Genomic DNA, 13,721 nt, shown 5'->3' on the forward strand with positions numbered 1-13,721 from the left:
AGGATAAATCCACCAATTTTACACATTAAAGTGTGTTAACGCGGTTTTGGTGAGTACTACAGCGTATATGAAAAATGTGGCTCCTGTGGAAGGTGATAAATTCTCTCCAGTGATGTCACTCATTGGTTATGTTGCATTTTGGGCAATGTAGGCCAAAGGTTTTGAAAAACAGGCCACTGGTCTGGCATTGCACTCCTATAACGCTGCTGGACTCATTGTGGACAGTTTAAAAACAAATGATCAATCAAAACTGATACAGAAGCAATACAGAACGAAACACAATTGAATAATATTGAAGGACTCAGCCAAGAAGAGTTGGAAGAGTTTTTTCATCTTCTATTTGTGGGTAGGCATGTGCAGATGGCATGTATACAAGTATATGTATGTGTGTAAGTGGATCCCCATACTCACTTTATTTACCAGTTTTCTTTTCTATTTTATCATCATCTTTATTATTAGTATTAGTAAGAGAAGAATTCGATTCCCCCATTTTTTTCTCACTATAAAGCATATAAATACTGTAAGACTATTGAAGTATGAACATCATGTGATTAAATGTAAATGTATGTAATGCATCCTAACAAGTAAAGGTGTTATTAATAACATTAAGCCACTAAATGTGGGATTCCATCTTAAAAGAGATACTTTTAAGGCTTGCTTTTCACAAACTCCGTAGATGTATTATTCTTACAAAATAATGTGTCTGCATAACAATAAAAGTATTGTTATCAATATGACCTTGAAGTATAAAAACATTCTTCCTCTACAAAACATGGTGCCTACATTAACCACAATGCAACTGAGCCACTCAGTGACATCACTGGAGGCAATTTATCTGATTACATGTAGCTTCTTCTGGAGCAACAAAAGACTTTATACTCCTTTTTTCACATATGTAGAAGTACTCTCCAAGAGCTGTAAACACACTTGCAGGTGTAAAATTAAGAGTTACCCTTTAAGTTTCTGTAAACACACTCATGCAGAATGAAGGGGGAAGCAGAATACTGTGCACCTGCTGTCAGTCAGTCTAAATGAATGTTGCATGTATTCCAAAAAACAGTTCAGACTCATTTCAAAGCATAAATTAGAACTTTATTTTATTATTACAATATTACAAAAAGAGTAGCACAACTCTCACGCTCTTGCCTCTTATCTGTCGTACAGAATGACACAAAAGAAAGGCTTCTGGACCTTCTTCCATTTCACAGCAATAATACAAGAAACAAAGAAGAAAATAAAATTTAAATAACAAGCAAATCAAGTATTATAAATAGTCACAACTGCAAACTGAAGCTTTGAAACTTGGAAAAAAAAACGTTACAGCTCAGTAACTACACATTGCTAAAATATATAATTACAAAATATTACTCCTTTTTCTTGCTTTTCATAATAAAGAATCTCTAAGGAATTGCTCTGTCTATTCAACAAAACTTCATTAAAATAAAAAAGACCAGGAAAAAAAAGAAACAAAAAATTGCTGTTTCTGTGTATCCTCTCCTTCTTCTTTCTCCTCATTATTTGGGGTTTTCATTAAAACCATGCTCATTTTCAAGGGAAGTCCAAGGACCAAACACTTAAGGCTTTTTAAGGGCTGTTAGGGAGTTAGGTGAACAGAACATGGGCGTCATTGTGTTTATAGACACACACACTCTCACGTACACACACTCACACTCGCCCTTAACTCTACTCACATCAGCAGGCAACATTCACACACAATCTTTAAACTTTAAAGTTACAGTAGTCTAGTAGGTAAGCCAGTGTACAATAAAATAAACAATGCATTTGCTGTTTCACTTTAAACTTAAAACGTCAGTTTTGTTTTACCTGATCTTGCAAGTGATCAATTTGGTCTTTCCGAGCAGACTTCACATCAGAATCAGTAGCAACTACACATAACTTAATTCACTTAAGTTCCCGCTGTCGGGATCAAAACTCTGGTTAGGCTCGCAGTTCGATTCTACATGACATTAGTAACACTATTATTTCTTCTACTCCAGAGTTTTGTCCTCATAACTAACTATCCCCCTCGACACCTGCAAAACAAATAATCTCAACATTCAAGTAATACATTTGTCATTTGTAACAATAACGATCTGAAAAGAAAACAAACACGAAATGGCACATCTTCATAATAACAGTGTGTCCTTGATAACCTGACTTTGGCCATTTTAAGGTATGAGAGTTAATCTGTCATGACTTTTTTCTGCACTAAACGTTTCACAATCTTATTGCCAAACCTTCCTGGCATTGACAAAAAGTTTTTTTTTTTTTTTTAAACACCTGAATTCATTGCAGCATTTTCAGCAGGAAAGAGCATCATCTTTTCAACATATCTGCTCCCTGCTGGATCTTTGCTATGTACAAACAACCTGATTACAAGTGTCCTTATCTGACAGAGAGGAATCAGTCTTGAATAGCACAACTATACAAATAAATAATTACATTTAAAAAGAATTAAAACCTCTGTGTACATGTGCATACAGCAAGCTTTTCCAGCTGTACTTTGAAGTCTCCAGTGTCTGATGGCTTTGCACTGAAACCAGATCGTGACTCTCTCTTCTGTCCTCAAATGATTGCATTTAATCTTGAAGTGACAATGAGATTTGAGCATCAACACCAAAATGAAAATTTGAATAAAACTAATCGGAGCAACAAATTTATGACATGACCCTGTAAAAAAAAACATCCATCAGCCGATGTTGCTTTTTTCAGTCAGGGATCTATCCTTCTTACATGCATAAGAAAACTTAACCGATAGTTCTGGAGTAGAAATAACACAGGATCTGTTGAGATCCAGGCACACAGATAGTACAACAGAGTAGAGGTGGGAATGACACACACACACAGTACAGATGTGTATACACACACACACACACACACGCACGCACACACACACATAAAAAAGTTCCCTAAAGTGCCAGGTAAAAGCACTCATTAACAAAAATAAAAGCAGCAATTGATCACTTGCAAGATTTATTAAAAAAGAACAAAAAAAAAAAGAAAAAGAAAAACTACTGTTCTTCATTAAATATATTAATTTACCCTCTTTAACATTAGCGGTCATTTGTTTAAGTTATCAATTTAGTTTTATTCATGTGTTTCCTTTCTTAAGACTAAACAAAGGGGTTTTGATAACTGTCGTGTAGACAAGGCCATAGCTTATCTGTACCCTGGGTGCTGGATGAGAGCCGTTCTGCCATCCCCAACCTCTGGACCTACCCTGCTCAGAGGAGGCCTGTGCATCTTGCCCATCAATCCGAGATTCTGATCGCGGAAATAGGGCGTCTGGAAGTCCCCACCCAAGTAATCTGCCGTTTGCATCAGATTAGTCTGGGCGGAGGAGGAGGTGGTGGAGGAGCTCGTTCCTAGCCTGTAATGGGGAGCCCCAGCGGGCCCACAGTCTAGCGTGGTGCACCCTCCTGGGCCCGCACCGTGGAATGACATGGCTATGTCCTGAGACCCGGAGCTGTCACTGTTGGGTGTGGGGAGGATGCTGCTGTTCCAAATGTGGGACTGGAAGTAGTGACCATTAGTGTAGTGGGCCATGTGGCCGGGCATGCAGTTGTTGTTGACGGGGGGAGAGGGGGTGGGCCTCTCTACGGGAGGTTTCAGTGTGTAAGGCTGACCCACACACACCTCTGCAGGGTAGCCCATGCCCTTAAAATGGAAGGCGGGGTCCCTGGAAGGCTGCTTGCAGAGGTGGGTCCCACCGTTCTGAATGTGGGAAACATGAGCCAACTGGTGCTGATTCCAAGAGCGCATCTTCTGATGCTGGGCGTTGTGTTGCAGCTGTTGTTGCTGCTGATTCTGTTGCGTATGCAGATGCTGCAGGTGGTGCTGCTGCTTGAGATCAGTGTGGTTGGAAGGCAAGTGGTTCATTGCAGCCACGCTTGGCGGTGGGTGACCTCCCACCAGGGCGGTGGCTTTCTCATGAGGGCCAATAATGCAGTTGGGTGGGGGGAAGCCAGGGGTGGCAGGGTTGCTGTGCATGGACACCCTAGAGCAGGCGCTGATGAGCAGGTTGCGACTGATGGGGCTGGGGTTGGCGATCTGGCCCTCGCACATGGAGGTGGCTCCTGCACCTTGGGCACGTGCTTGGCAGAACTGGTTGATCTGATGCACTATGGTGCTCAGGTCGGCCTGGCGGCCCTGGTGCAGCCCAGCAGCCATGGAGAGTGGAATGGTTGAGGTAGAGACGGTAACATTAGGCGGAGCTTCGCCATCTGGCAGCTTCCTGCTCCCCTGCAGGCAAGGTGGCGGCTGCTGCTGAAGGTGCTGCTGCTGAAGCATGACGGTAGGGGGCCCTTGTGGGTGGCCAAGGGCTGGATGCTGAGACAGAGTCTGGAGTCTGGGTGGGCCCTGAGGATGCTGGGCCATGGGGGGATGGTGTCTGAGGGTCTGGGTGGGACCCTGCTGCTGAGGGAGGGGCATCTGTAGAGTCTGAGGCGGGTCCTGTGTTTGGAGGGGTAAGCTCTGCTGGAGCCGAGGAAGGTTCGGCAGAGGTGGGTGGTGGTTTAAAGTGCTGGTCGAAGCCACTTGGTAGGATCCGGCGGGAGGGTTCATGATGACTTCAGGGTGCAAGCGAGCCCGGCTGCCGTCAAAATCTTTTAAGATGCCTTTGACTGTGGGCACCTTGATGATGGCGAGGAGGCCTGTCTTGGCACTGGCCTGAGACGAAGGGTAAGGACTGTAGCGCTGGCCTGACGTATCCAGCCCGTTCACTGTACGGCGCACGTGGTTTCGCTGGGGGACCTTGACGCTGTTGGGGAAGATCTTGATGGTGAGGGGGTTGTTGGCAACTTTCTTAGCATATGCATCCAATTCTGCAGGGGTCGGAAACGGAGCGGATCTCATCCTTTGTGTGGTGTCCCCTGGGGTGAAGGACAAGACAGGACAGGTCAGAGGTGAGACAGAGAGAAAGCAAGAAGAGACAGAATTGGGGAGATGAAGGGCATGGTTAAAGAGGAACAATGTGTCAGACAACTTAATCCAGGTGGAAGTGTATATGGCACAAAAGAGCACATCAATTGTAATCTGAGCTGCTGAGGGGAACCTGATTGGACAGTGCTCTCATATTCCATACCTTGCTGTTTTTCCCTCACAGACTCCATCTCACGAGGACAAAGAGATTTCCAATCTCATTCTCAGCTGAATTATTGCGGCAGACACATTCCCAGTCCTATATCCAATTTTGTGGTGGCGGCTGTGACTGTGAGGTCAGCAGCTTTTAGTGGCCTTAATTGACGTAGCATCCGGGCAAACAATAAGAATGCGTCTGGGGGAGGGGGGGCTACGCTTCTTGCCACTGAATCACAAACTAAACAAAGAATAAGCAAGGCAGTGATGGTCCCCCGTGGTTGCTTTGGGGGGAAGGAAAGAAAGAGATAGACGCAGAGAGCAGAGCTCCATGACAGCAGACAAGTAATCAGACACAGCAGCAGCGGCTCTGATCTGCGGGAACACCTCCCAGGCCTCAGCTCGCAGACATTTGTTACACCTGCTAAGCACCATGGCTAAATTTAACAATGCCAAAGTGACAATGTGAACATGATTATGTGTTTGTGCATGTGTGAGCGCGAGGGCGCGTTTCATTTATGAGCCTGTTTAAAATGAGCGGCAGGATCACGCAGGTGTCGGCTGATATGTCAGTGTCTTGTACATAATGTGCCCGTTTTCAGTCTGGTGGATATGACTGCGTGTTTCATCTTAACGCAGTGTGCCCCCTTCCACTTTTCTTCACTAACACAATAAAAGTCAGTGATAATCGTTTTAGAGAACGACAGGCTCTTCTCCCTGCTTTCCTCTGTCTCTCTGTCCACATCACCACAGCCCCGCCAGTCTGACCTACTTACACCACAGCTTTCGGACTGATGGACATGAGTGGAGCTGAACTGTGGGAAGGATCACTGGTCTGACTTGTTACTGAGCTACATTGGATTTACTTTTTTTTTTTAAAAAAGGAGGGGACTTTTCAGTTCAGGTAAAACAGATGTCGTCATCACAGCATATACGGGCTACTTTTCTCTGTTGTTGAGTGAGCGGTAATTTCTGAATTGCTGGCAGAGGTCTGCGGTTTCATGCGGCCATGGCCATTATGCTCAGTCTCACAGCAGACAGACTGGGCTTGAGGGATGAGGCACAGAGCTGAACCGCGAGCACTGACACGGCGGCACCAAGAGTTGTGCCAACTGGCTAATTAATTCCCGCTTTATTTGTGAACAGGAAACAATGGGCAGCGATGTGCGGGGCCGGTATGGGGCGGCACACAGGGGGCTGCCTGTGACTAAGTGTTCAGCCTGCTGATGGCAGCCTCATTAATGCAGGGGTCTAGGCCAAGGAGCTGGAGCTCGACACCCGCCATCACTGAGGCCTAATGTCTGTTGCTGAATAAATGCCAGGGTAAGCAAACACAGATAAATTAACACTTAGACACAGACTCACAGACATGCTGAGGATGGACTTCATCTGTCAAACACAGGTAATTATTAAAGATGGTGTTCGAAAAGATGTTTCTTATAGTGACTTAGAAGCGGACTAAATAACCACATAAGCAGTTTGATGGTTAACAATTACAACACCCAGTTTTCAGGGTATCAACAGGTTACATTTAGTAGAGCTGTAACGTTTAATTGATTAATCAATTAGTCGATTGAAAGAAAATTATTTGCCAACTATTTTGGTGATTGATTAATTGTTTTAGTCATTTTTCAAGCAAAAATGTCAAACAATTGCTTGTTTCGGCTTCTTAAACATGAGGATTTGGTGCTTTTCTTTGTCATTTATGATGGTAAATGAAGAGTTTGGAGGTTTTGGACAGCTGATTGGACAAAAAAGCAATTTGAAGAAGACATTTTATAGACTAAATGATACATCGATTAATCCTAAAAAGAATTAATGAGATTAATCAATAATGAAAATAAATATTAGAACGTAACATTACAATAGTATACAATATATACCATTTCAAACCTACGCTTTGACAAATGCAACTTGTTTGCTGTCAGTATTCAAGATATATTTAGAGCCTCTGAGTTCTGGCACAGCCTCCTTGGTCTTCAAACCTTGTGTCAATGTAGCTGTAGAAAGGGTTGTAAGTAGGTGGAAAGAGAGTACCATCAGCTGTTGCAATGAATAAAACATCCTTTATCATTTCATGGGAATAAGATCTTCTGGATGAAACCAGGATTGTGGACAGCCTGAATGAATGCTAAAGACCACAGTGACTTTAAAGGGAACATCTTATTTCACGGTTTGCTCTGCGTTCTGAGAGGCGCAGAAGAGCTGTGTGGGGATATAAGTGTACATACTAAGCCAACGTGGAGTAGGGGTTATTAATACAGAGACAGGAACAACCCTTTAGTTTCTGTATAGGTTTCTAATTGCGGTCAGGTTATGATAATTTAATCCTAATGTCGCAGACTGTTCTTGTCATAGACCCTAAAGAAAATTTGTTTTATTACGGACAGACTTTGTTTAGCAGAAAATCCACAAATCTGGACAGTCTAGATTATGAGATGTATGAACTTTAAGGGAATCTTTTTTGATTATAAAGCAGGTCCAAGTTCTGCTGAGCCCATGTTTAGAAACTGTGCCTTTAAATGAACCGTCAGAATTTTTGTGAGGTTGTGATGTCACAACTATACAATCGCTGCCCTAGTCACGCCCCCAGCAGGCCCATGGCTGCAAAAACACTGGCATGGCTAAGGCAGAAAAAAAGTGGGTGGTGCCTGCTCAGGCCTATGAGTTCTGACCAATCAGGCACTAAAATGGAGCGTTCAAACAGAGGATGTGTCTACAGGTGCTGCAGCAATGGACAGTATGAGAAAAATAATGTGATTTTTGGAACATTAAAGCACGTAAACTATTTCTAGTAGACACCTACAATAAAAGTAAGAACCTGAAAATGAGCATATTATGGCACCTTTAATGATGCTGGACTGTGGATTTCTTTGTGAAGGACTCGGGTCGGATTTTCCGCGACAAAAGTCCAAAGGTTGTGACTCGATGCACATTCTCGAGTACACATCTCTCTGCTCTGCTAACAGAGAGCAACAGTAGCTGACGTTACTTTAGAGTCCACTAACCTAAAGTAACAACTGGCTTCCAGCAGATCGCAGAAGTTCCACAGAGCCCCTTTAATATAATACCTGAAATGAATAATAAATTAATATTTATTGTATGCAGGATCTTCTCTGCCATTATAAGGCTTAAGAGCAGCACTCACGCCATTTTGGGCACCAACTAAGCCAAATTAATGTAAAATCAATGTGGAGAGCATCAAAACTAGATAACTGACTTTTCCCTGATCTAATGGTTGTAGTTAGTCCCATGTGGACTTCTTTTGATAGTTTTCTTGTACACTTTTTGTCTCTTATTTGTAATCTGCTCGAGCTTTTCCTTAGTACACAGATATAATAATTGTCCAAAGGGATTTGAAATCGCATATTTTTTCATTGAAAAATCTTCCTGATGCCCAAACTCTCTGCCAAATATGTGCACCTAAGTCTTCCACAAACCTTGGAATAACACTGGAATGTCTGGTTTTATATTGTTATATAAGGACATTAAACAATGTGAACTGTTAAAGGTCGAAGGAAACGTAGCATTCTCTTTATTTTAGATTGAGACATAACGCAAGAAAAATGGCAGCGAGCATGTAGCCGTGTACAGTGTTATTCCTTTGCCACTGGCACTTGTGTAATGAGTTTTATACTTAAGTTGGAAGACTCAGGCAAGTAGCAAAGAAAGCAATGTCAATGTCTGGAAACTGACCAATCCATTAAATTGGAAAAGGGATTATACATTGTTAACAAAGCTTAGGCAGGCATTTTGGGATAAAAAAAAGCAAATCAGAATGAAGAGTTTAACAGAACGGCAGTAAAAAAAACATGTAATGAAATCGGTAAATTGCTGTTTAGAGTAGTTTCCCCTAACAGAGGATCAAATCGACCTCCTGCTGTTTATGTCTGTTTAAGGGATCTGGCAGCTGTTGATTATATGTCCTAGTAAGCAAGTGTAGCTTATTAGCATTTCAACCTTAACCTGAAACCTGGATTAGTTGAAGAGCTTAAAGCATCAAGGGAGGGTTAATGAGGATATGAGTGAAGTTTGTAGGCGGCTGCGAGCATATCATCTCTCAGATCTCCAGCTAAGCACGTTCCCAGGAAGGGAACGGGGAAGAGGCCAGTCTGGCCATGCGTTAATTACCCCGCTGCTAGCTAGCTAGCTGGAACACAAGTGCACAGTCAGCAGGCACTAATTAGGGTTTCTTTTATTCAAACTACTGTTTTTATTGAACAAGGTTTAAGCAGCGGGGGGCAGGGGCTCATGCTGCTGTAAATTGCGATTTTCACACAAGAGCAGGAAATTAGGTCTGAAGCTTCAGCGTCAAATTAGACATGTGAATCTGGTTTCCCACATGATGCCACCTCCTTACATTTTTACAGGCATTTGAGCAGAGCATCCCATGCTGATAGACCTTTGAAAAATGAATAATATTATAAGGAGGGGAAGAGAAGATGGTTGCTTTTGATCTCAGTAGGGACTGAGATGTGAAAATCAGCCGAGTGGCCCAGCTGTACTCGCTGTTTGTTCAGCCTGGAAGAACTGAGAAGCAAGGGCCACTTTGTGGTTCTTGAGTCATCCTGCCTGGAGTATGATCCGTTTTCTTCCTGACCCAATGTCTCTCCGCGTACCTGATCTACTCCTCCGACAGCCTTTACATTTCACAGCCATCATCTGCTAACAGTCACTCCCTCATGATAAACAGAGCAGCTGCTCTGGCCTTGCCTCTGACAGCAACCTGCAAGCTCGTAACTTTAAATGACTCTCCTATGCACGGATTCACCCACACGAGAGGTCGCAGAGCACGGCGAGCCTGGTGATCTAGAGTTCTCTGTGAAAACAGAGGGAGGGGAAAGTGTCAAAGACGAGATACTGTAACACAAGACTGAGTAGCTGCAAGGATAGTGCACAAAGAAAGGCACACAAATTGGAGCTAATTATGCTAACTCTCCATCTGAGCCTTCTTTTTTGCTGAGGGAACTTGTCAGTGTGTTGAATAAAGATTGCAAGTGACAACTAGTCTGTGAATTTCACCTAAAAGCAGTCGAGCGCATCTCTCATGGAGTTAAGCTGTCAAATGATCTTCCATGCTGGGTGAACGATGGGGCTCTGCAGAGACAACGAGTCCTGTGGGCAGCCGGGAGGGTTGAGCCCTGGTTCTGGCTGTGTGTGGCAGCGCACAGAGAGCTGGAAACACAACAGCTGCACAAACTGCAGACATACACACGATGATCTAAAGAGGTCGGATAGTTGACAGCATTTTTTTTTTTTAGTTCAGTTTTTCCTATGGCACTTTGATAAAAAATGATTTAGTCTAAATGAAAAACAGCTCCACAGCTTTTGATGTAACACCGTGTCTGTTAATGACACTTTGAAGAGCAGATGAAAAGGAAGAGCATTATAAGAGAATGACGAGGAGAGAAAAAATAGATTGAAATTACACTTCTATGACCGGCCGTGCTGTGAGAAGCACGCTCCATCACCAAAATGGATTACAGCTCTGGCCAGAGAAACAAATTGAACTCGGGTTGTGCCTCGTGCTCTGATGTGCCTTACAGTGTGTCACATAAAGGAAGAGCAAGAGAAACAGTGTAGCTGACGGCTGCACCATGTCACAAGCCTGCCTGAGTGAGGCAACAGACGTTGGCACTTAGCAGACTCCCTCACGCTCGCTGATCTCCTGGGGGTTGGCTGATTACTGTGATTCTGAAATTACAGTCTTGATGAGCTGGAGCATTTTACAACAAAAAAAAATTGCTGCAGAAATGGGTCAAGCTGGGGCCGAGCTTCCTCTCCGAGAAACAGGCAGGAGCATAAGGAGACGTAGACTTTTTATGATCGAATGCATCAAGCTGACCAAATGGATGGGCCATAATCGATGTCTGGGAAGTGATTGATCCTTTTTGGTATATCTAACAAGCTCGCTGCAGGAGAGATAAAGAGACTGATGGTATAGTGTATGCAGTATGACATCACCGAGGCTAGGGCTGGAGCTAACGATTATTTTCATTGCTGATTATTTTCTCGATTAATCAGTTTGTTGAATGAAAGAAAATGCTGAATATGACGTCCTCAAATGTCTTGTTTTGTACACAACCCAAAGATATTCAGTTTACTGTCATAGAGGAGTAAATATTCACATTTAAGAAGCTGGAATTTGATGAATTGATTTTAATTTATAATTATTTTAATAGTAGACAAGTAATCTATTGATTGCTGCAGCTCTAACTGAGACCACACATTAATACAGAATATGAAGGTTCATTTAAATGTATCTAAAAAGAGATAAATGAACATTTACACTTTAAAAAAACAGTGAAATGTCAGTTCAAAATCTGTTAAGACAAGGTACAACAGAAAGACAACGACACTGACTTTTTGCCTCCATTTCCATTCATCACTTGTCTCACATTAATCTCCTCCAATCTCACTGATCAGATCCAGATCCTGCCTTAGCTCTCGCTGCCGACTTCAACTCTCCATTTGTGCTGCTGCCCCTCACACAGCAAAGAGTCCAAGTTTGTCAGCAGTCGAGTTGTGAAACTCAAACACATTGAATAAACTGGGCCAGCTCTGACAAGTCGGCCATTAAACCGGGGGCAGCAGATTGCGTCTTAAATTCACTCACATTACAAGATCATCAGGGCAAAACCGCTCGGCCGCAATCTGTCTGTGAGTCTGACAGTGACCGACTCCTCCTGATGGTGAAAAGTAGCCGAGATGGTTGAATCTAACACATGAATGTGGCGATAGCACTGTAGTACGCACACGGGACTGCACTCATGTGGCAGACAGATCTTCAGGGGCCATGAGGGAGTGAGGGAGGGAGACAGTTCACTGTTCATCAGCAAATTAATGGCGCAGATCATCCTAATTTCCCTTGAAGACAGATCAGTGCTCCTGGAGCACCAAAATATTCTCTCTCTCGTTCTGGTTTTAACACAAAGCTGCAGAAGAAGAACCAGGCCAGGGCTGGCATGGGCATCTGACGTGGGGCGGGCAGCAGGATTGTAACAGCTTGGTTTGTTGTGTGGGATGGTGGTGGTGGTAGTTAATAGTGTGTGTGTGTGTGTGTGTGTGTGTGTGTGTGTGTGTGTGTGTGTGTGTGTGTGTGTGTGGGTCCCAAGATCAGTACTTACATTTCTGAAGTCCAGTGTTCATCTGCGTGTGGGGGAGAAGCTGGAGGGGGAGGTCACCTGGCCCTGGCAGACAGGCCAGCATTTCACACAGACACTAATGCAACATGGGACACGCACTTCTCCTCACACTGCAGAGAGAGAGAGAGAGAGAGAGAGGGGGAGAGAGAGGGGGAGAGGTCAGCAGTCAGACATAACTGCAAGGCAGCACATGGTGCGTGGTGATACAGAGGCTGGGTCCACACTAATAGAACTCTGTGGCCGATCCCCGGCGGCACAGGGCTGAGGGAGACATAGTTACCTTTCAATTAGAAACTGATTCACACCTGGAGCATCAGGTAAGGTGACATTTGATGCCAATAACAACTTCAATTAAACATCAAACAGCTGAAGTAAAACGGGCAGACTGGGCCTGAGGGCCTGGCAGCTTTAAATCGACTCAGTCCCTCCTCCGCCTCCTCCTCCTTGCCCTGCATGTTAGCCAGCTAGTTGGACCCTGCTACCTGCACTTTACCTCTCTGCCTCAACCAGACCATGGCGGAGGAAATTAATGACTCCTGTACACTCGAAAAAGAACACAGTCGGGAGGCCTGGCACTGACAAGTTAGTGAGTCTCTGATCGATACTGCGGTCCTTCAGACCTCAGAGAGGCCTTTATTTTGGGGACATTAAACAATGGGGCTGCCTCAGTCTGTGCTGAAAAGAAATGAATAAACAGGGCTACAGCGACAATAAATGCCTGCCACTTTGTGCAATAACCTGATGTAATAGAGAGGGAGAAAACGTTAGCCATGCTCCACTTGGCTTACTGCTGTATTCAAAACACCACAGATGCTTGCTTAATCAGCACTGAAGAACAGTCAGGGAGCAAATTAAGTCTACAGAGTCCGTGCCCTCCCCTTTTGCTGCATGGCATCAGAAGAGGGCGGCAAGTGTGCGCAGACAAACGGCGTCTATGAGAGAGGCAATTACCCACAAAACAACCTTGGCGTGCCTGTCTGCCGTGGGGTGATGGCTTAAAAGTGTCTTCCCCCCCTGCAGGGAGAAGAGACAAGTGGAGGAAAGAGTGACAAAGCGAGAGAGAAAGGTGGAAAGAGAGAAAGACGGGTGGCGGGTTTGGGGTGGCGGGGGGTTGCTGAACTTGCTTTAAAAAGCAGGAGCTCAAAAAGGTCAGGATGACAGCTCATTTAAATCCTCCCAGCGAGAGGAGAAAAAACAAGGCTTAATGAAGCTGCCAGTTCTACACAGATACCTGAGAGCGTTGCACCTTGGGGTGCTGCAGGGGCACGGCGGCAGGGGGGAGGAAGGGAGAAAAGGGTAGAGGGAGAGAGAGAGGTGGGTGGCGGAGCTGCAGTCTTGAGACAGATCTGAGGATTTGGGGGTGTTGGTGCTGCGTCACCCTTTCTGCTACCCAGCCTCCCACTCCTCTCATCCTCCACCCTTTCCCCCTGCTTTCTGATTTACAGCCTGGACCGCCATATGGCAGCAATCCCTGCCCTCGATTCAGGGTGTCACCACGCA

At 44.4% G+C, this 13,721-nt stretch overlaps 1 protein-coding gene across 1 annotated transcript in view; it reads right to left on the reverse strand.

Annotated features, from left to right (window-relative positions):
- Positions 1-1,070: 1,070 nt before the first annotated feature.
- Positions 1,071-13,721, reverse strand: part of fam222ba (family with sequence similarity 222 member Ba) — a 32,591-nt gene continuing 19,940 nt past the window's right edge. The window contains exons 2-3 of the mRNA XM_073478760.1: positions 12,204-12,331; positions 1,071-4,871 (exon numbers count right to left, since the gene is read on the reverse strand). Of these exons, the coding sequence (XP_073334861.1) occupies positions 3,160-4,871; positions 12,204-12,285 (1,794 nt within the window). The 5' untranslated portion in view covers positions 12,286-12,331 and the 3' untranslated portion in view covers positions 1,071-3,159. The remainder of the gene's footprint in view (positions 4,872-12,203; positions 12,332-13,721) is intronic.

This window comes from Pagrus major, chromosome 13, assembly GCF_040436345.1.
Source record: "Pagrus major chromosome 13, Pma_NU_1.0".
NCBI classification, from domain to species: domain Eukaryota; kingdom Metazoa; phylum Chordata; class Actinopteri; order Spariformes; family Sparidae; genus Pagrus; species Pagrus major.